Here is a 23713-nt window from a genome sequence, read left to right on the forward strand (position 1 = left end):
GGGGTACATCAAAATACCTTTCATTTCCTGATCTCATTCAATACAACTTAACACTAAATTTTCAAGTAGAAAAACATATGGTCTATAAAAGGCAAGTGAAGTGGACAATGATTGTGGCACTACTACATGTGATCTGTGCCATGTCCTCTCACATGTGTTATCTAACTTAATCCCCACAAATAATGCCCAATTTATGGATAAGAAAACTGGGACTTATTAGACGTATTAGTATAATTTGTAATTAATCTAATAAGAGTCTAAAGGCATCCAGCTTGTAAGTGAACCTTGCCTGACTAACCATGACTTTCCTACCACACACAACTTTGGAGCAAAGCTTAGGATTGAGTCTCTGCTCCTTTCCTTGGTTTAGATTTTATGCGGAAAACTCCACGCAGCGGTGTGAGAGGTGCAACAGGAGCTGCAAGGCCTGCCGGGGCCCAAGGCCCACAGATTGCCTGTCCTGCGATCCATTCTTCTTTCTCCTCCGATCCAAGGGCCAGTGTCACAGCACCTGCCCCGAGCATTACTATGCAGAGCAAAGCACAAAGACCTGTGAGAGATGCCACCCAACTTGTCATAAATGCAAAGGTGAGGGTCCAGCTATCATTTTGCATGTGTGAATGGAAACATGCCAATGTTGTTTTTGTTTTTTTGTTTTTTTCCTGCTTAGCCCCTTTCTCCATCACCTTGGGCAGTTCCTCTCCAGCATCAGCACTCTCTGTTCTCTCTCAGCTTCTGCAATTGTCCCCTAACCTCAGATGCTCCTGCACCATGCTGCTGACTCTTCCTACCCTCTCATCCTTCAGGGCCCAAATACAGGTATTGTTCCCTCCAGAAAGTGTTTTTCACCTGCTCTGTCTTCCTTCTTTACCTCTTTGAACTTGGACTCTGCTAAGTGAAATTTATTTTCATTATTTCAACAACTACTTAAAATGTTGGCCTAAAATTATCCGTAGCTCTATTCTTCTTTTCAAAGAAGCTACCTGTCTGCTCCAGAGATTCTAAAATCAACATGCCCCAAAGTAAACACAAAGTGGGTTTCCTCTGCTATTTACTCTTTCTGTTAATGGACCCACTGTCCAATCAACTGCCTGGGTTTGGTACCTTGATGTTATCTTCCCCTTGCCTCCTGCCCAACACATGTACCTGCCAGCAAAGGTAAATTTCAAGGTCTGTCGAATCACTGTCCTAAACAACATCTCTCCTAAACAGGTCTCTGCTTTGAACTCTTCCTCCATTCTCACTATCCTTGTCCTTCATTATCAGCATCTCTTAGCTGACTTTCCGGTCACCCCAAGACCAGAGTTGGGATGACCCCAGGTCATCCTGTACAATAATGTCAGAGCAATCTTTCAAAAATTCATATTTATTCATTTTTCTCCATAGCTTGACATGGAATGGCAATCACAATGAATTCTTCTCACAACATTTAAGAAAGAAATACCTCTTACAATGTTTTTATTCCTAAGACTTATTCAATTAATACTGATGGATGGTAGGGTACCTTCCTTATTAACCTTTTCAAAATTGTCTTAGCTATTCCATAACTGTCTTCTATATACATTTTATAAGGAGTCATTTCTTTTAAAAATCCCTTGTATTTTGGAGTGCCCGTCATGGCTCAGTGGAAATGAATCTGACTGGTATCCATGAGGTCACAGGTTTGATCCCTGGCCTCACTCAGTGGGTTAAAGATCCGGTGTTGCCATGAGCTATGGTGTTGGTCGCAGATGCAGCCCAGATTTGGTGTTGTTGTGGTTGTGACATAGGCCAGCAGCTACAGCTCTGGTTCGACCCCTAACTTAAAACCTCCATATGCCGTGAGTGTGGCCCTAAAAAAAAAAGACCAAAAAAAAAAAAATCCCTTGGATATGAATTGACATTGCATTGAAATCCATTTTTATGATCCTGAGTCATCACATTTATGAATATGGTATACTTCTCCAGTCTATGCATTCACTTTTGGTCCTTGATAAACTTACAATAAATATTTTCTATTTTTAAAAGTGATTGTTTCTGCAGTCAGTCCTTTCATCTTATGGTTTCAACTCTCCTTCCATGTACTCTAGACCCTAGAACCATCCAAAACCATTCAGCAGCCACCAAATAGGTCATTATCTTTCATGCTTCCCTGCCTATTATCCATGCATTTCCTCTTCCTGAAGAACATTCTACAAGACTCTGAACTTAAAGACCCAGTTTGAATGTCATCTTCTCTGTGAAGCTTTTCTTAGTCCTTCATAAAACTGTTCTTCCTTCTTAATTCTCTAATCTCTTTTACCATAGCTGTTTATCCATTGCGCTTTAATTAAACATGTCCATCTCTCCTGCTAATTGTAAGACCCACAAGGCCAGGATTATACCACATTCATTTTGTAGTCCATATTCCTAGAGTATTATACATAGTAACCTCTCATGAAGCTTACCAAAGGAATGAATGAATGGAAAATAAATTATAATGTCTTTTGCAAATTGAAAAATGTTGCTTTTTTTTGTCTTTTATATTTTTTAATCTCTTTGACTCTCTATGGTTTATGCTAGGTTAATTCTTCAGTACTGTATTTCATTTCTCTAATTTTGTCTCTCTGTTTAGTCTAAAGTTCATCCCACCTATTATTTTAGTTTTTTTTTTAATTTAAGACAGTTTTTAAGATTTAAAATGGTTTATTTTCTGAATCCATCTATTTTTGTTTCATATCTTTCTGTTTGTGTTTCATAATTTGAGAGGCTACTTTGTCTTCATTTACTTTTTGAACATCTTAAACACACTGATTTTTAAAATTTTATCAAAACTTTTCTATGAAACTGATACTATCTGAAGTAAATCTATGTTAATTCTTGCTTGAGTTTATCTTATTTCTTAGCATTCACTTTTTTATGTGCTCTGGAATATTGGTTTTGAGTTCATTTGGAATGAGAGATTTAGTTTTTGTTTTTTACCACCTTTCTCCCTTTATCCTTACTCCTCACAGTCAAGTAGGTTTTTTTGGCTCACAACACCCTACCTCCCACCTGGAAACAGAAACAGGATGTTCTGGTATTTCTGGAGGTGATGCTGATGTCAGTGCAGATCCCATCAGCCATACAACTGACAGCCCGGGGAAATCCTAGTCAAGAAGGGATGTCTATGAAGGCAGAGAGTTCTACCATGACACTTGTTTTAAACTATAGAACTGTATTTTGGCCCAGGTCTCATATGAAACACTTTTAGTCCCTACTAGTGTAGAAGAATTGAACCCATAGCCACCGTTGCCTAAACCTAGGCCCAGAGAAAGGCAGGTAACTGGCTTGAATCTGTCTACTGTTTTTCATTTCTCTTTCTGGTCTAAAGAAATTTCATCTTATTTTTGAACCCACCTATTTCTTTTTTTTTTTTTCTTTTTCAGTTCTGTTTATATTTATTCTACCATTTCAGGGTGTTTGGAATGAAGGTGTTATGTCAGAACCTGAGTCATATAATTTTTTAAGGCATGCGTGTTACTAATGGATAATCAGGTTCTTAGAAAAGAATTATGCCCTAAATTATGACCAGCTCCATTCTGTTAATCCAAATGCCTAGGGGATAGGTGTACTTTAGAGTAGTTTTTTAGTAGTGTTGGTTGTTTTTTCATACCTAACGCTTTGGGATTAAACAAGCAAAGGGCAACCTGTGGGAGCCTATCTTGCTTCCTTTCCCTTCCAAAATGATTAATTTTGGATCAGTATGTTGACCACAATGAAAAATGCCCACCAGCCACCCTTGCTATCTAGGCCACCAAGATGACCTTCCTGAACACCTTCTTGATAATATTTTAAAATAGCTTCTCCCCAAATGCTTCCCAAATACATACGAATACAGCCATCTCCAGATTGAAAGTGGCTTTCATTACCACCCATGTTTTGATGCCCCCAAATCTATTTCTCTTTGCCAAATGGTTTTCCTGAGCTTCAGTTCTATATCTAATTGCCTCTTAACATCTCTAATTGGATGCCCAACAGACATCTCGAATTTGAAATGTAAATGCATCATTCTCCAGCCTCCATCACCCATCCCTATACCAGTTTTTCCTATGCTACCTATCTTGATGAATGGCTCCATCACCACCTACCCAGCCATCTGAGACAGTAACCTGGCCTTTACCCTCCTCCTCTCCCCTCATTCAGTATGTTCTAAAGTCTCACCAAATCTACCCCTTAGATATCTTCTAATTCCACCTCCCCTCTCTTGCGTTTCTAGTGTCATTGCCTTTATCCAGACTCTTAAACTCCCTTTCCTGAATTATTCACCAATTCTCTAACTGGTCTCCTTGTGTCTAGTATTAGCTGCTCTATAACCAATGAGTCTTCCATTATGCTCTCAGATTGATTGTCTGCATGACAAATATCATAAGGATGCCTCTCTGCTTAACCATGACTCTCCAATGACTTTAGCATAAACTCTTAGAAGCTTTGCAAATGAGGCTCTTTATCATGAGACTTTCTCCATCTCTCGCCACCTCCTCTGCCACCCTCTAATAAGGCATAATTAGTTGCTGTAAACCTGAACCAACCTTGTTCCTTCTTCTGGGTTACTTTTTCCAGCCTGGCTACCTCTTTCTGATCTCTTAGCGTCAGCATTTTCTTTAGAAAACCTCCACCAACCCCTCAACTCTGTGTTCCCTAAGTGCTCTGCCATCATCTATTTATTCATCCAACAATTACTTACCAAGCACTATGGCCCAGACAACATCAATATAACTGTGAACAGGACACTCAAGGTCCCTGAAGCCCAAAAGGCATGTTTTATAGTTGCTTACTTACTTCTTTGTCTCTCTCTCTAGATTGAGATCCTCAAAGGCACAAATTAATGTGTCTTACCTTTGTTTCTCTAGCATTTAGCACCATCACAAGAGAGGGTGGCTATAGCCGCAGGTTGCTTCAGGGGTGCCTCCAGGTGATGGTGGTGAACTTGGGCCAGGAAAGCAGTGTCCTGGGATACAGACAGAGCCCCTTGCTGCCCAATGCCCCAGCCGTGGTAGCAGCCACCAGAGTCTGAGGCAGTGGACCTCTGTATAGCTTCTACCTCAAGCCCAGCATGACAATGACCATGAACAAGGCCTCCCTGAAGATGAATCAGCCCAGGAAATCCATCTCCAACTGGGACGTGATGGAAAGGCTGAAGGGCATTGTGCACACTCACCAGTTCTCCACCCTTCAGATTTTCAAGAGCACCACACTTCCGCCACTTTCAGGACAAGATGCTATCAAGGTCTTTCCCGGCTTGCCTAAATGGCAAGACTTTCCAGCTCAGCAGCTTGCACTGCAGAGTTCAAAATCAATTTCCTCACTCTCTATGACTCGGACACCTTCCTCAATGGAAGGATGTGAATGAAATCCTGCTGGGAGAGGCCAGACATGATTCACCTGGGGACGGGGGGCAGCCCTGCAAATGATTCTCCCTGAAGGAGTCAGGTTTGGAGAAGTCCAGTGAGGAGGTTCTTCTAATGGTGTTTGAGAAGTTTGAGGGAGTATAGAATGTGGACATCCTCCCGCTGGACCCCAACTGGGAGGAGATGACAGATCAGAACCTTCACACCTACGGTTTTGGGGGACCCTTGACCTCTGAGGTGCATGTCCAGTACTACGGTACTTCATCCAAGCTGTGAGCACCTTGCATGTTCTTAAGCTCAAGTACAAAGGCAAGGACACCAAGGCTGTGGTCTTCAACCTCCAGGTTTCCTTTGATTAGACCATACAGCTGAGTGATGCCTCAATTAAGAAACGATACCTCAAGCAGCAGAAATTTCAGGAGCTTCTACAGCAGAGAGAACAAAAGCCTCAAGAGAAAGAGGCAGAGCAGAAGCAGAGAGCAGAGGAAAGTAAACAGGAAGAACAAGAAGAATTGGGGAGAGAAAGAAGAGGAGAAACTTTTGCAAGGGCTAACAAAAACAGAGGGACCATGAATTCCTTCAGAATCAGAAAAGGCTAGAGAAGCTGCAAGCTAAGGAGAAAGGAATAGCTATGTGAAGAGAGAAAACTGGAGTTTCTGTCATGGTGCAGCGGAAACGAATCCAACTGGGGAACCATGAGGTTGCCGGTTCGATTCCTGGCCTCGCTCAGTGGGTTAAGGATCCCGCGTTGCTGTGAGCTGTGGTGTAGGTCGCAGACGCGGCTCGGATCTGGTGTTGCTGTGGCTGTGGCATAGGCTGACAGCTATAGCTCCGATTAGACCCCTACCCTGGGACCCTCCATTTGCCGTGGGCGTGGCCCTAAAAAGACAAAAGACAAAAAAAAAGAAAAAAAAGAAAAAGAGAGAGAGGAAACTGCTGCTGGCCCAGAGGAACCTACAGCCCATTAGGCTAATTGCAGGGCTGCTGAACAGAGCTAAGATCCTGCCTCTGCTGGGCCTGGATGGTCTTGATCTCTAGCTCAGGAACCTCCTCTTCCTTTCCTGAAACACCCAACCAGAGTCCCCACCTCCCTTTTCCTGGGCTGATTGCCACCACAACCCCCAAATTGTCTTCACGTCAAGAGGGGAACTTGGATAGGGTGCTAAATAACCTTTCCTTTTTATTGTTTTAAAGTGACCCTCAGTAACATAAACATTAAACTACTCTTAGCTAGAAAGTACTTAGAGACTAGCGGACAATCTAAACTATCTTGGGAATGGTTATGTGCCAGTCCAAGGACTTCTTTTATGTATCTCATAGCACCATGTACTAGCACTGTTCAATAGAAAGATAATCCAAGCCATACATCTCTTAAATTTTTTAATAGTCTGGTTTAAAAAAAAATTAAAATAAACAGGTAGGAGTTCCCTCTGTGGCTCAGAGGTAATGAATCTGACTAGTATCCATGAGGACGTGGGTTTGATCCCTGGCCTTGCTCAGTGAGTTAAGGATCCTGCATTGCCCTGAGCTGTGGTTTAGGTCACAGATGCAGCTTGGATCTGATATTGCTGTGGCTGTGCTGTAGGCTGGCAGCTACAGCTCCCATTTGACCCCTAGCCTGGGAACTTCCATATGCTGCAGGTGTGGCTCTAAAAAGACAAAAGTAAATAAACAGGTAAAAGTAATTTGAATAAAATATTGATTATATATAATAGATTCATTTCAATATGTAGTATATAAAAATTGAGATACATTCTTTTTTTTTTTTTGTATGGAGTCTCAAAACCTAATATTTATTTTACATTTACCACACAACTCAAGGAGTAGCTATAAGTGCTCAATAGTCACTTATGCCTAGTGGCTACCATATTGGACAGTACATTTCTAATTTAGAACAGTGATTTCAGTTGGTATTTTAGCGGAAGGCCACCTCCTTCAGAGAAAACCTTAGGCTGACTCCTATTATGTAAATCTGGCAGAGCTGTTCAGATGGAGCAGACCCAGGATCTTAGAGCACCATCTGATGCCCCTATCTGTCCCCTCCCGAGCGCTTCCAGGCAGCTCTTGAGGCAACTCCATGAATACAGCGGTTTCCGCTCTTATCTGCAGGTGACTCTCATCTTTGAAAGAATTACCTTCCAAAAAAACTGCATTTAAATAATCATTAATTTGTGTTCTTTTTTTTCATTTCAGAGGTACATAGTTGCTGCTCAAAACTCCTCATCAGAATAAGATAACAAATGAGAGATTATATTGACATGGGGTTAAGGTGGCTGAGTAGTGGAAAGTTTGCATCATTATTGCCCATATGATAGCAAATACTGATCTTCTGTTAGGTTTTTTGAATAGTTGAAGGTATCTCTGATGCCACTGTTAGTAGATGTGAAAACACAAGTCTGAACCCCCTAGTGCTATTGGGGGGGGGGACATTTAGTTTCTAATAAGGTCAGGCAACCATCATTATTAGCTAAGTTAATGTCTCTTATTGTCAGTCAATTAAAACAGGACAATACCAGCTTAGATTTTAGCGGGGCTTGGAGAAATTTTTAGTGATGTTAGCACAGTTTGAAAAACTATAAATTTCTTTCTTTTTTTTTTTGGCTGCACATGCAGTATGTGAAAATTTCCAAGCCAGGGATCAAGCCCATACCACAGCAATGCCAAAGCCAGATCCTTAACCCACTGTGTGAGGAGAACTCTGAAAAAAACTATAAATTTCTTTAACTGGATTTGAGATTTCCTGGGTAAATTAAGGATGATGGCTTAGGGAGTTCCCTTCATGGCTCAGCGGTGGTTAATGAACCTGACTAGGAACCAAGAGGATGTCGGTTCAATCCCTGGCCTTGCTCCGTGGGTTAAGGATCCAGCGTTGCCATGAGCTGTGCTGCATTGCTGTGGCTGTGGCATAGGCCAGCGGCTGTAGCTCTAATTCAACCCCTAGCCTGGGAACCTCCACAGGCTGTGAATGTGAACTTAAAAAGTAAAAAAAAAAAAAAAAAAAAAAAAAAAGACAGTTTGGTCACTCCCTCTCCCGAAAATTCATCAGTACGTTCAGACAATGGAATACAGGTCATTGTTAAAGAGATATGAGCTATCAAATCATAAAAAGACATGGAGGGGCATTCCCTGGTGTCCTAGCAGTTAAGAATCCGGTGTTGCCACTGTGGTCGCTCAGGTTTGATCCCTGGCCCAGGAACTTCCCCAGGCTGTGGGCATGGCAAATAAATAAATGATAAATTAATAGTCCTTTGGTAGTTATACATATCTGAAAAAATGGTTTTTTAAAAAAAGACATGGAGGAATCTAAAATGATATTACTAAGTGAAAGAGATCACTCTGAAAAGGCTATGTATGATTCTGACTATGTGACATTTTGAAAGGGCAAAACGGTGGAGACAATTCAAGGATCTGTGGTTGCCAGGCCAGGGGGGGAGGGAGAGATGAACAGGCAGAGGACAGAGCAAACATTCTGTGAAAATATTCTGTAGGATACTGTAATGATAGATACATGTCATTATACATTTTTCAAACCCATAGAATGTGCAATACTGAGAGTGAATCTTAACCTAAACTGTAGACTTTAGGTGATTAGGATATGTCAAAGTAGGTTCGTCTTTGGCCAAAAATTTTTAAAATGTGCCATTTTGGTGAGTGATGTTGATAAGGGGGGAGACTATGCTAGTGTGAAGGCATGAGGTATATGGGAAATCTCTGTACTTTTCTCCCTCAATTTTGTTGTAAACCTAAAACTGCTCTAATAAGAAAAAATTCAAAAAAAAAAAAAAAAGAAAAAGAAAAAGTTCATCAACACAGTCCCCTAAGATTGTGTCCCAGGGATGACTGGGCATCTCTAGGTGAATCCTGGAGCCATCCTGAGTGTTTGTGCCTTCTCTTCCTGTGTTTGACTTGAACCCCTAATATGCCTAGTTGATGCCTTCTCTCTTTAATGTTCATTTCTTCTGCCATCCTTTCTTCAGCTGCCTCACACATCCTTTGCTGGTTAGTGCATCTCTGTGCTGGCTTCTGGTTTTGCAATGTAGAGATTACAATATGGGAGGACAAGTTTTCTCCTGGGTTATAAACTGGGTGAAAAAAAAGATGAGTTCCTTCCTTCCTAGAATATTAGCTGTCATACTAAGAAATGAAGATGCATGGGAGATCCTGGGAAAATTTAGCAACCTAAATAAATAATTTACCCACTAGATTGCATTTCATTCACATTTGACTGCCCAATAACCTAAGTGTGTTAAAAAAAAATCTTTAAAGAACTAAGGGGGTTGGGTTAGGACACCCTAATAAGGACCAATATGTATCTTTGTTTGCAGCTGCTTCCTCCATAATTAATGCTCATTCCTCACCTTCATGCATTTAACTTTTTATTTATCCTCCACACAAAATTATTCTAAATAAAAATTTCAGCTGGGTAACTGAAACCTCCTAACTATTCCAAACTGCTTCTCTCTTCCAATGTAGAAGGACACCCTGGACAGAACCCAGGGGTTGCTTTGCATTGGTGGATTCACCCCGTGGGGGTCAGTCCAAAGAAGAGCAGACGGTGAGCTGTTCTGAAATTTAGGGAAATGCAAAAACTGTCCTTAAAGGTCCCAAGGCTCCAGCAGATCCTTAGAAGCAAGGATAAATGCCAGGTGTTAAACAAGGAAAAAAAGTTGAAAACAACACTGGAATAACAAACTTCCTTTTGCAAAGGACCTGGAGGACCCTAAGTATGCAGATTTTGCAATAGATCAATGTGGACAATAGAAATGGAGTCCTGATTTGTCAGCCAGAGGTGACAGGTAGTGCCTTTGGGGATTGCTCAGGATCTAGGCCAGATTGCTGCTGGCTGGCTTCTGGAAAATGTAACCAAACTTAAGACACAAATTTTGTGACCTAATCTTTGTACTGCCTTGCTTTCCCTCTTCAAATTTTTCCTACTTTTAATTTCTCTTCATAAAGAAAAAAAAAAAAACCCTCCACTTCTGTATTTTAAGACTGGAGTAAGACACTTGAACTATATTTTAGAAACTGTAGGGAGGGAAGGGAAGAAGTGGGGAAAGATTGATTCTTTCATCAGAGATGACAATCGTGTTTCAGAACATGCAGGAAATTCTGTATGACGCTGGAGGTAAGATGAAAATAGAATGGTTTTGTATTTATATCACTATAGGCAGCCCCCCCATCTAAGAAGTTAGATAATAAAGGTTTATTATCTGAGCTGTTGTTCAGAACTCAGAATTCATTTTTCCATAGCAACATCATAAATGATTGCGCTCACAAATCAGACAGTGAGAAAAGTAGATTTAAATCCATAGTGAATGTACGAAGAGGACTCTCGATTCTAGTTCAAGTTCAACCAAGCACTCTTGACAATATTCTTCTGATGGAAAGACATATATAAAGTTGCAAGTCACAATACCAGGCACATTCCATGCCCCACCTATCTCCCTGCTCCAGTTTGAAATTCTCAGCAAGAACACCAGGACCTGTCTTCCTAATGCAATGGATCAGAGTTCAGGTCTCTTGTCATCAAATCTTTGCAGCAGTTTCCCTTGATATCTGCATGGAAAGAAATGCTTGGGTCTGTCATTCTTGGGGTCTCAACTAAGCGAAAAGGCTGTTACCTCCCCAGGAAACAGAATCTATCTGTTGAGACCTCCTCGACTATGAAGGCAAATAGTAAGATTAAAGAGAACTGGGCTTATATTTAGAATAGATAAACAAAAAGGCCCTACCATAGAGCACAGGAAACTAGAGCCAATCTCCTGAGATAAGCCATGATGGAAAAGAATATTAAAAATTAATAATGTTAAAAATATATATATATGTGTGTATAACTAAGTCACTTAGCTCTACAGTTGGTATCATCTTCATCTTCTATACTAGTTAAACAATAAACAGAATGATAAAGGTTTTATAACTTTCTACCTAATTTCTCATTCTCTAAAATCCTTCCTCTTGTAAAATCTTTACAATAAAAGATCTATCATCTCAAAACCTTAATTTCCAAACTGAGAGTTTACAGTGATTAGACTGGCTGGATAATTTCTAGGTCTTGGTGCCTTTTAGACATTTTTTCCATCTCCTCCATCAGTTCACCCTTCCACTTCAATTTACTTCATATGTTCCTTGTTCCTTAGTGTCTTGGATCCAAGGCAGATTGAAAACTAAGGTCAAGGTCAGTCTCCTAACTTAGATTTTTTTTTTCTTTAGGACAAACAGCATTGGATTGTTTATCCTGTGTGTGGAGTTACCACCTGGTGGGAGGAATCTGCACCTCGGACTGTCTTGTGGGGGAGTACAGAGTGGGAGAGGTATGGAGCTAGGTGTGGTGTGCCTTCCACCATCTCTGCAGAGGGCCATGAGCTGGTTTCTGCAGGTCATTTTAGGCAAAGTCAGAAGAGTCCTAAAATTCCTACACTCACTATAGTTTGGGTTTAATATGTTAAAAATCTTCTACCACTGCACTGTGGAATAATGGTCCTACCCACCTGTGGTCTTCATTTCAATCAAAGGAACTGAGAAGACCTGAGATAAATAATGGGGAAGATGTATAATGAGGACAATACATGGCTCAGAACTTAAAAGTTTCTAGGAAGGTCTAAATAGGAATGTCAGAAAGAAAGAAAGATCTTTCCTTCCCCTTTGCTGGCCAACTAAAATGCCTGGATAACGTCAGAATTACGCAACCAACGTTGGTCTTCACCTCCTCCACCTCTTCATAGTGTATCAGAAGAGAGACACTTCATTTTCTAGCCTAAAAACCATGGATTTTCTGAGTCCACTACTTGTGTGTGTGTGTGTGTGTGTGTGTGTGTGTCTATTTAGGGCCATACCCTTGGTATATGAACGTTCCCAGGCTAAGGATCGAATCAGAGGAGCTACAGCTGCCGGCCTACATCACAGCCACAGCAACACCAGATCCTAGCCACGTCTGCGACCTATACCACAGCTCATGGCAACTCCAGATCTTTAACCCCATGAGCAAGGCCAGGGATCGAACCCATGTCCTCATGGGTACTATTCAGATTCATTTCCGCTGAGCCATGACGGGAACTCCCCACTAGCTTCTTAACTGTGTCTCCAAACTTAAGGAGTAAATCTCTCCATGGTAAAAGTCACATGATTTAGAATGGATAAGCCATCATGGCCTACTGTATAGCATGGGGAACTATATCCAATCACTTGTGATAGAATGTGATAGAAGATAATATGAGGAAAAGAATGTATATATATATATATATATATATATATATATATATATGATGACTGGGTCACTTTGCTATTTAGCAGAAATTGAGAGAACATTGTAAATCTACTCTAGTAAAAAAAAAATTTTAATAAAAAAACCTCACATGACCCAGCATGTTCACACATGCACTCTTTAAATTCTGACAAGAGCCCTCATTACACTCTGGAGAAACTAAGGATCCAAGAGACAAAGATCACATGAGTGTAAGTAACAGTGTTGGGATTGAACCCAAGGGTCCTGACTCCTAAGCCAGGATTTGATGAAATCACAGCTGTGAAAGCACCTTATCAGCACCTGAAACTTGCCAAGCCCTCAACAATGGCAATTTCCATTCCTTCTTTTCTATTATACCAGCCTTCCAAAGTGCAGAAGTGAAATAGGAAAGTATCTTCCCTCATCGATATGACCAACACCAGTGAAATGGAGCAACTTGTTGGGAGAGAAGCTATTTTTCCACCTCTCAACAATCTTCCCACTGAGATTTCACTGCTTTAGTTGAACAGTTACAATTTATATTATTCTGGGGCAGAGACACAAGAATCTAATAACCATAGAGGCAGAACAGGCCATGTAAATGAGGGAAGAGTGTCAGGTCAAGGGAAACCCCATTGCAAACTTGGCCACAGGTAGAATGTGATGTTACCCCTATGCATTGGTGCCATCCGAGCAAATGTTGGGGAATGTATCAAATAGGAAGCACAGAAAAGGGGGCCACTGCCACTCAGCTCTGTCTGTGATGAATCAAGTGTGGGCAAGTCCTATAGATTGTAAAGAGAAACTTGGAACTGCTTTACATGTGAAATATCCCAGTTTTGAAACGTGAGCGATCATTTCAAACTTTTTTAAACTATGAAATCCAATTGAGAATGGGCCAGACAAAACAGCCCATGGCTGTCAGTTTGTAACCTGAGCTATTCTATTTTTTTTTTTTTTTGGTCAGTTATTTATTTATTTATTTATTTATTTATTTATTTATTTATTTTGCCTTTCTAGGGCCACTCCCACGGCATATGGAGGTTCTCAGGCTAGGGGTCTAATCGGAGCTATAGCCTCCAGCCTACGCCAGAGCCAGCCACAGCAATGCAGGATCGGAACCATGTCTGCAACCTACACCACAGCTCACAGCAACGCGGGATCCTAAACCCACTGAGCAAGGCCAGGGATCGAACCCACAACTTCATGGTTCCTAGTCGGATTCATTAACCACTGAGCCACGACGGGAACTCCACCTGAACTATTCTAGAAGCTTGTTCTCTCATTATTGTTACCAGCAGGTTTCAGAGGGAAAGACCCAACAATGGTTCCACCCAAATGCAGACAGCTGGTTCTGTCTTTCACCCAGAAGAGTTAAAATAGACCCCAAACCAACCACCTTTCTGCTATTCCCCAAGTGCCTCCTTCCTTTACCCAAAGGCGAGGGAACACCCAGCTAGGAACTCTGGTGCCTTAATTTCTCCACCCCAAAAGGAATCTGATTGTTCTTAACAGGGGGAAAAATTTAACTGTGAAAAATGCCATGAGAGCTGCATAGAATGCAAGGGACCTGGCACCAAGAACTGCACTGTGTGCCCTGCCAACCTGCTGCTGCACATGGATGACGGCCGCTGCCTGGCCTGCTGCAATGCCTCCGATCCTGCCGATGCCCAGGAGTGCTGTGACTGCCAGGACACCACAGGTGAGGGGGAGGGAAAGCAGCCTGCAGAGCCAGAGAAGGGCATGTCCTCTGGATGCCAATGGGAGTACAGGTGAGAGGAGGAGGATGAAAAGTTTCAGAAAACAATAGAGCTAACTTTTTTTTTTTTTTTTTTTTTGGGCTGTGCCCAGGGATCAAACTCACACCACAGGAGTAACTAGAGCCACAGAAGTGACAACTCCAGACCCTTAGCTCACTGAGCCGCCAGGGAACTTTCAATTGAGTGCCTCTATGTGCCCGCTATACTTGAAACTCTGTCCATCATCTTATATAAGTAAGATCTTATTAATCCCACTTAGCAGATGAGGAAATTCAAGCTCAAAGGATTTGATTAGCATGCCTAAATCCATACCAATATTAAGAAGCTCATCTAGAATTAGAATATGGGTAATTTGGACTCAAAGCCAGCATGCTCTCCACTGCTGTTTTTCCCAGATTCAAGCTCAAGCAGGCCTAGAGCTGCATTTTTATAAGTTTACTTCATTCCTTTTTTTATTTTTCCCCCTTGGAAAAATAAAAAAGGGAAAAGATTTCACCTCTCAAGGAAGCTGATGCCAGTATTAACTTGATTCTGCTGTAAAATCATTCTGTGTAAGTCAGCTCAAATCTAGGGCTCCCATGGAGACTTAAGGCATTTTAGAATTGAACTTTCACTGAAGACTAAGAAGTAAAACCCCTTTTACTAACTGCAAGCCCCCCAACTGTCACCCCCCAATCTCTTTTGTATGGGTACTTGCTTCTCATTGGCCACATGCTTACAAAGATCCCAAATGGAGTGACTTCTAAAAAGAAAAAATATGTAAATTCTTTTTTTTAATTTGTTTGTTTGTTTGTTTGTTTTGTCTTTTTGCCTTTTCTTGGGCCGCTCCCTCGGCATATGGAAGTTCCCAGGCTAGGGGTCGAATCGGAGCTGTAGCCGCCAGCCTACGCCAGAGCCACAGCAACGCAGGATCCAGCTGCTTCTGCAACCTGCACCACAGCTCACAGAGATGCTGTATCCTTAACCCACTGAGCAAGGGCAGGGATCAACCCACAACCTTATGGTTCCTAGTCGGATTCGTTAACCACTGCGCCACGACGGGAACTCCAAAAATATATAAATTCTTAAAACATACTCCTAGTTCAAAACAGATCACTTCCTTGGGGTTCAGTTACGTCAAGGCCTGACAAAAAGAGGCATCATATTTATGGGAACCTGCTCATTTATAAGAAAAGTAAATCCCAGACCCACAACGACTACTAGCCTTTTCTGCTTTATTTTTATCAGCCTTTTCAACTAACTTCTAAATATCATCTAACTAATTGTTTCCTTCTTTTAGCTTTTCCACTCCCATGACCAGCTGGTTTCCCCAGTTCTTCATATACATCAACTTTCAGGGTCTGATTGCCTAATACCCATGTTGTGTCAGCTAAGAGTAATAACCCTCATTACACTGATGGCTTTAAATGAAACCAGGAGAGTGTGCATGTTGGGTGCAGAGTTTCTGCAAGCCTTTTCCAACTAAGAACTATTTGTTAGCTTTTCTGGGCTTTCTGTGGCTCTTGAAGATCCAACAGGGGCCAACTCTGCAAAAGACTAAATACACTTTTTCTTTTTTTTCCCCCACTTTTTAGGGCCGCACCTACAGCATATGGAGGTTCCCAGGCTAGAGGTCTAATCAGACCTGCAGCTGCTGGCCTGCTCCACAGCCATAGCAATGCCAGATATGTGCTGGATCTGTGAACTATACTGCAGCTTACGGCAATGCCAGATCCTTAACACACTGAGCGAGGCCAGGAATTGAACCTGCAACCTCATGGTTCCTAGTCGTATTCATTTCTGCTGCACCACGATGGGAACTCCAAGACTAAATACTTTGATCACCAGCTCCTGCTTTACTGAGACACTGCTCTTTCAAAGAACCCATGTCACAGAGGCTGACCCTGACTCTTCAGGGAAATAGTAAGACATATTGCATATGGCGCCTGAGTAACTGAAGCAACCTCAAAAGATCTTTTATTGATTCTCCTGCCTCAGGTAGAACTTATCTCAAAGTAACTGCACACAAATTGCTTATGCATCCCTCTGGTGCTTTAATATTTCCTCCAGGGAAAAATTCTGTGCTAATGTTATTAATGAAAACAGCAATGATGCTGTTGTTACTTTAGGAGATGAAATTCTTCTTGATGGGCAAAATCCCATTGAAGATGAAAGTTAGGATAAAACAGAAAACCCATTTATCCCTAGAAAAAAGAGAAATACATAATAGTGATGATTCAGACCTAATTGGCCAATATATAATAAGCAAAAATAATTAACCCTAAAATAGGGAGTTCCTGGAGTTCCTGTTGTAGCTCAGTAATTAATAAATCTAACTAGCATCCATGAGGATGCAGGTTTGATCCCTGGCCTTGCTCAGTGGGTTAAGGATCCAGTCTTGCTGTAAGCTGTGGTATAGGTCGCAGATGTGGCTCTGATCCTGCGTTGCTCTGGCTTTGGCATAGGCCTGCAACTACAGTTCCAATTCGACCCCTAGTCTGGGAAACACCATATCCTGAAGGTGTAGCCCTTAAAACCACACACACACACACACACACACACACACACACACACACACAAAATGGCAGCAGAAATTATATCCATTAAACTAGTGTATAAAATGTACCTAGAATCTCATAAAGCACTCATGGGGCCGACCAAGGTAGTGCAAAAATATTTATGGAAAACATGCTGTGTATTTCAACATATACATCCAACAAGCCCTCCTAGTTTTTTTTCTCTAGCTCTTTCATACTCCCATCTGGCGGGTCAAAGAATAGAAAAGAAAATTAGGTAACTCACTCAAATCATACCACCTGAATAAATGAGTGAAAAATACAAAACAGGGAGTTCATCACTGAATTATGATACTGTTTTGGTCATTCCCTGGTCTCAAAGACATCAAAACAGAGTCTGATGAATGACAAGGAGTAGCTCTCAACTCCAGAAATCTTTATTATAATAGAAAAAAATCTCCTATCACTCAACTTGGTCGTTAGACTTTAAAGATGATTTAAAGATGGTACTTTTCTGCGTGCCAAATCAGGGCCGCAGAATGCCAAAAAGTAAACAAACGAACATTGTCTGCTTTTTGCCCTCATGTCTCCAAACTGTAGCCTGGAGTAAATTTTTCTGGATTTGTATTCTGATTGCTCTACAAACAAGCTCTTACCTCTTGACAGTATGACCATTCTCTCTGTGGTTTTCCATCTCCTCAACCATCTGTGATTTCTGTGGCCCCATAGAGCAGTAAGAGGCAATGTTTTTTATAAATAATCTGTTCCTGTCTTTGAATGGTGGGACAATCACATTGAATCAGGTTTAAAGGTAGCTGCGAAAAAGACTCAGTCTTAGTAAAAGTCAGAGTTGTCAAGAAAAAGAGAGCGTTTAGCAATAACTGAAGCCTGGCCCAAGATGGAATACTTTCTAAGGAAAGAAATAGAAGAATCCATTTGGTAAGGACATTTGGCAACTGATCCTTAAGGTATGGGCATGAGGGGGGGCTCCCTTTGGATCTCAAACTGACCTTCACTCCTGAAAGTTTTGTTGGTATCATCTAGAATAGACTGAAACTCGCATGGAGTATACACAGCAATTCTGCAGAGGGGTGTGCTGAAAAGATCAAAGACAGTGGTTCGGGAAGTTCGAGGGGGTAGTGCAGCGGGTTAAGAATTCGGTGCTGCAGGAGTTCCCATTGTGGCACAATGGAAATGAATCTAACTAGGAACCATGAGGTTGGAGGTTCCACCTCTAGCCTGGGAACCTCCATATGCTGTGGGTGTGGCCCTAAAAAGACAAAAGAAAAAAAAAAAAAAGAATTCAGTGTTGCGGCAGCTGTGGCTCAGGTTACAGTTTCAGCTCGGGTTCCATTCCTGGTCCCAGAACTTCCACATGCCACAGGGATGGCCGTCTCAGCCACCAAAAAAAATCCCCCCAAAACAAAACAAACAAACAAAAAGGAACCCCCCCACCAAAAAAAAAGACATGGGTCTGCCACTCTAGAATTTAAAGATAAAGGTGAAGCTCTTTACCTCAGAAACTAATTTTCTCCATTCCATTTCTTCTCTCCCACCCTTCTCTTCTGCCCTCTTCCTTTGGGGGTCATCTTCCAACAGATGAGTGTATCCTTCGAGCAAGTGAGGCTAAGCCTGCAGGTGAGCGTTCCAAGACCGCCCTGTTCATCACCTCCTCCATCATGCTGGTGCTTCTGCTGGGGGCAGCTGTGATTGTCTGGAGGAAATCTCAGGGCAGAGTTAAGCCCGCAGAAAAGGCCGGCTACTTAAAGCTGGCTGACCCAAGCAAGTCTTACTCATCCTATAAGAGCAGCCATCTCGAAAGCACTAGCTTTGAAGAGGATCAGGTGATTGAGTACAGGGACCGGGACTATGATGAGGATGAGGATGATGACATTGTCTACATGGGCCAAGACGGCACCGTCTATCGGAAATTTAAGTATGGGCTGCTGGATGATGAAGATGAAGATGAGCTGGAATACGATGATGAGAGCTACTCCTACCAGTAAACAGAGGCCACCCCACCCCCACCCCATTCCACTCGCAAGCATGCATGTGCACCTTACAGTTTTGGATTTTATCCCGACACACCAGGCTGATGTGTGGATGTATTTATTTTCTTAACCATGAGTACAACTAGAGTGTATAAGAATGCTCCAATATTTTGTTCTTTTGGATGGCTAAACTCAATCATAATTGCTCAACCATAATTAAAGAACAAGGATAAAATTCAGAGAGATTTTCCTCAAAACAAACAGTATGTCAAGACACAAAACACAGGAAATAAAAAAGTGAGATTTGTGCAAAATGTTTTATTTGATTCAGAAAAGGGCATGGAACTATAGAAATTCTGTTTCTCAGCTGTATTGTGGAGATAGATATCTGCTGCCTTCTCAATTTCTGATATTTCTGTAAACATTTTGGGGGATAGAGAAACAAAGAGTTGTTTGTCTTAGGGGATTTTTCTCCCCTTTTAATTCTCTTTGGGCAGAGATTTGTCCTGTAAAAGGCAAACGAAGAAGGTTCTCCCCATCATACCATTTATACCAATTACTCCAGATCACCCCTAAGCAGAAGAGACCACCTTCACTGAGCCTGGTCATGACCTATTTATAGATAAGGGAGGTAGCATCATAGCCATGGAACATATGTTCACCAGGCCCTGGTTCCTCTGCAGTAATCCATTGTTGCTATGCTTCTAGAGCAAGCTTTGGCAGGAGATAGGCAGCCAGCCCAGGTGGAAACAAATCACTGTTTCCAAGAATTGCAGCCTTACACCCTGTGATTTTTCTAAGAGCATTTCTGGTTTGAAACATCAGCTAAAACATCAAGTTATAAAAGAAAAACAGCAACACTAACCTAACATAAAATGGGATACAATGACAAAACCATCAGATGCTCTTAAGAAAAGATGTTAGCTACTAAATTAAAAAGCTTTTATCAACAGCCCATCAAAAAACTGTGGACTCTCCATAGAAAAAGTTAGAATGGAGTCTAATAATAATAAATAATAAGTTCCCAACATCCTGCTCCCTAGCTTAATCTCTCTCTCTCTCACACACATGCACAATGTATTGCACAGACTATGTACCAGGTACCCAACTAATTCCTGTAAAAAAATTCACCCCACTTAATACCACTATAATTTCATGAGGTTGGTTATCATTATTCCTTTTTTTTTTTCAAATGGGAAATCCAAGGCTTATGAAAGGTTAAGTTGCTAAGGTCCCAGAAAAGTAATCAAGATTCAAGAAAAAAGAATGACTCTAAAGTTTGTGTTCTTAATAACTATGCTACACTGACACAAGGTGGAAAAAAGCATCCTAAATGTAATAAAGTCATGTCTATTATTTTATTTTATGATATGGCAACTCTATTATCATTCCTAAATGTGTACATTTTCTTTCTTTTTTTAAAATAATGTATCACTGACCCAGGAAATCTCTGTAAAGTTTTCAGTTTACTGAAGGCTTTAGTGTTTCTTTAGGAGAAAGCTCTTAAAACAAACGTTGGCGAACTTTTCTCTGGAAAGAGCCAGATAGTAAATATTTTAGGCTTTGCACATTAGGCTTTGCACAACTATCAACTCTGCTGTTGTGGCACGGAAAGCAGCCAATCCACAAGAAATGGGTGAGCTGTGCTCCAAGAAAATTTTATTTATGGACACTGAAATGTGGATTTTAGATAATTTTCACATATCATAAAATATTCTTCTTCTTTTGATTTTTTTTTCCTCAATCACTTAAAAATGTAAAAACCATTCTTGGCTCATGGCAGTACAGAAACAGGTGATGGGTCATATTTGGCCAAGAGACTGTTATTTCCTGACCTCATCTTTAAAGAAAAAATTCTTAAGAGACTATGTGTATCGTACACACATGATATGCTTCCAATTTTTGATCCTTTAAACTCACCTCTTCAAAATCTATCTGAAACCTTTGTAGTTCTCATTTCACTTCCTAGAAACAAGTAAAAATATATGTCAAATAGCCATCTTTTCAGTGAAAGAATTCCTCATCTCTAGTTGTGTAATTGCAGTGTAGCTTATGTAAATAATTTTGCCTATACTGTGTTGTTCATCTTGCCTGACAATTCTAAAGCTCTGATAGACTGAGTTTGACATTTCTTTGTGTAGCCTGGAAATGGTTTTCCAAGAAAAATCTGTGTTTATGATACACAGTTAAAAATTAAATGAGGTCACGACATGGAATACTAGAGAAACGGTGTTGTTCCTCTATGTGATGCTGAAAAGAAGGCTTATGCTGTGTATGGCTAGTTCGACATCTTTCCTTCTTTGTTCTTAGGCCACGTTACTCTCAGACGTCTTTGGAATACTCCACCAACTGTCTAAAGAGATATATATGTGATTGGAAAACAAAGTCACTTTTTGGTTCTCTGTGAATATCTTGGAAATATTGAGAATCCTTGTAGCCTGGAAATACACCAAGAGGCTGGGTGAGCGCTTGGAAGGTTCTAATTCATAGAAAGTAATTTTTTCGTTATTTTTAGGGCCGCACCCATGGCATATGGAAGTTCCCAGGCTAGGGGTCTAATCAGAGCTGCAGCTGCTGGCCTACACCACAGCCATGGCAATGCAGATCCGAGCCTCATCTGTGACCTACACCACAGCTCACGGCAACACCAGATCCCCAACCCACTGCACAAGGCCAGGGATCAAACCTGTGTCCTTATGGTTGTTGGCGGGTTCGTTTCTGCTGCACCATGATGGGAACTCCCCTGAAAATAATTCTTAAATGGAAAATAAAGTTAAATCAAGACCAGATAATGCTATAGGGACTTGCTTATTGATGAACTACTTCTGAGCACTTTTTATGTACTTGGTATTAGGTTTTACCAAGAGATACAAAGCAATAAAAGAATGCTTGTTGGTTTTCCTTTTTATATTTCTACCTCGAATGACTAAGCTGGTCATATTGATTAGGAACTTTTGTTCTAAAAATAAGTTCAATCTGTCTGTCAGCCCTATCATCATTGGCTCAATTAGGCCCTCAGTCTCTCTCATCTTACTTTAACTGCTTCTTCTAGAATTACTGCTGAGTTTCCATTTCTTTTCCCCCCAATCTATCTACCCTGCTATTGAAGGTCATTTCTAAGCTCTATTGGATCATCACATTCAGTGCTCTCCATGACCTACACTGATAATGACACTGAAAATTCTGCAAGATATGGCCACTGCCTCTACCTCCAATCTTTGTCATCTACCAGTTCCTGGCCCCTCCTTATTTCCCAGCTTTTCCACTTCTACTTGATAGTACTGAAGTACTTCTAAGTTCTCCACGATCATATCCTCTTCTCTCCTGTTTCTGAGCACACATTGTTCACTGCACTTGGAATATTCTTCCCCCCACACCTTGACCAATTGGAAAATTTCTGACTATTCTTTAAAATCATGTTTCCTCATAACCTCTCCTAGGAGGTCTTCCCTGACCTTCTTGCAGAAGGTTAATCACTCTCTCACCTCTCTGCTACCTAGAGACTATGTGCCTATAGCTCTTCACATCATACTGTGTTGTAATTGTTTGAGGATACATCTATATCTGGTGAGAAACTGGGTCTTGATGCAGCTACTATGCCTTTTGCAGAACCTACCACAGTGCCCAACACTTGGTAAACAAATCAAGAAATATTGATTGAATCGAATTTTAAGAAAATAGGACTCATAGATATGAAATAATTAGACAATGACATAGACCATATGTTGTATTTATACAGTCCATTCCTATTTGGTCTTGGGCGTAAATGATAAGGGGAGAGGGTGCAGGTGATGGTGTCAGTTAAGTATGAGAAGTATGAGGCAACCACAAGTGAGAGCATTGTTAGGGGTGGTTGGTTCTTGGGAAAAGGATTCATGCTTGGACTTGATATGAAAAAGAAAAGAGAATATAAGAGTTCCCGCTGCAGCACAGTTTGATCCCCAGCCTGGTGCAGTGGGTTAAGGATCCAGTGTTACTGCAGCTGTGGCTTATGTAGCAGCTGCAGCTTGGATTCGATCCCTGGCCTGGAAAGCTCCCTACGCCCAGTTGAAGAATTAAGTTGAGATGAAATAATAACCTGTGTTTTACATTGAAATGTAAGGATTATAAAATAGGTTGTGTTTCAAAAAGAAATACATGAATTCCATCAGTGCATGCCTGGCACAGACTATGGATCGAATTGATCAGCACACATCAGTAACATCTAGTAATAAACAAATGAGACCAAAATTTGAGGATGCATTTGGGGTTTCCCCTTTTTTTCTTTTTTTTTTTTTTTTTTTCGTCTTTTAAGGCCCGCACTTGCAGCATATGGAGGTTCCCAAGCTAGGGGTCCAATCGGAGCTGTGGCCACCAGCCTACACCACAGCCATAGCAATGCGGGCTCTAAGCCACATCTGCGACCCACATCACAGCTCACGGCATCACCAAATCCGTAACCCACTGAGTGAGGCCAGGGATCAAACCAGAGTTCGTATGGACACTAGGTGGGTTCATTAATTGCTGAACCACGACAGGAACTCCTGGAATTTCACTTTTAAAGCCACCTATGTCTACACTGCTTTGATCGCAAATGTAGGCAAAACAAAAACAAAACCAGAATACACATTCAGTCACAAGGTGAAGGAAAAGATGAAGAATGAAGTCTGTTCTATTCACTCCTCTGTGGCCCTAGTGACCCACACTAAGTACAAAGCCAATCACCTATTTACAGGAATGAAAATCACTTCATATAAGGCGCCTTCTGCCATAAGGATAGAAACAAGGATTAGGTCCTATAGCCCCACTCAGCTGTAAGAAAGGCTCGAAAATAAATGTCTGGTAAAGGGAAATGAGGTAATCAAAATCAGTGTCAGCCGGGCTGGCTCTTACCTGAAGGCTCTGGACAAGAATTGTT

At 41.2% G+C, this 23713-nt stretch overlaps 1 protein-coding gene across 3 annotated transcripts in view; it reads left to right on the forward strand.

The window, feature by feature from the left end:
- PCSK5 (proprotein convertase subtilisin/kexin type 5) overlaps positions 1-20177 on the forward strand; it is a 453468-nt gene extending 433291 nt beyond the window's left edge. For all 3 annotated transcript variants that reach the window (XM_021065005.1, XM_021064998.1, XM_021065011.1), the window contains 4 exons: positions 371-588; positions 11559-11659; positions 14086-14272; positions 18425-20177. In XM_021065005.1, the coding sequence (XP_020920664.1) occupies positions 371-588; positions 11559-11659; positions 14086-14272; positions 18425-18831 (913 nt within the window). In that variant the 3' untranslated portion in view covers positions 18832-20177. The remainder of the gene's footprint in view (positions 1-370; positions 589-11558; positions 11660-14085; positions 14273-18424) is intronic.

Source organism: Sus scrofa, chromosome 1, assembly GCF_000003025.6.
Source record: "Sus scrofa isolate TJ Tabasco breed Duroc chromosome 1, Sscrofa11.1, whole genome shotgun sequence".
Taxonomy (NCBI): domain Eukaryota; kingdom Metazoa; phylum Chordata; class Mammalia; order Artiodactyla; family Suidae; genus Sus; species Sus scrofa.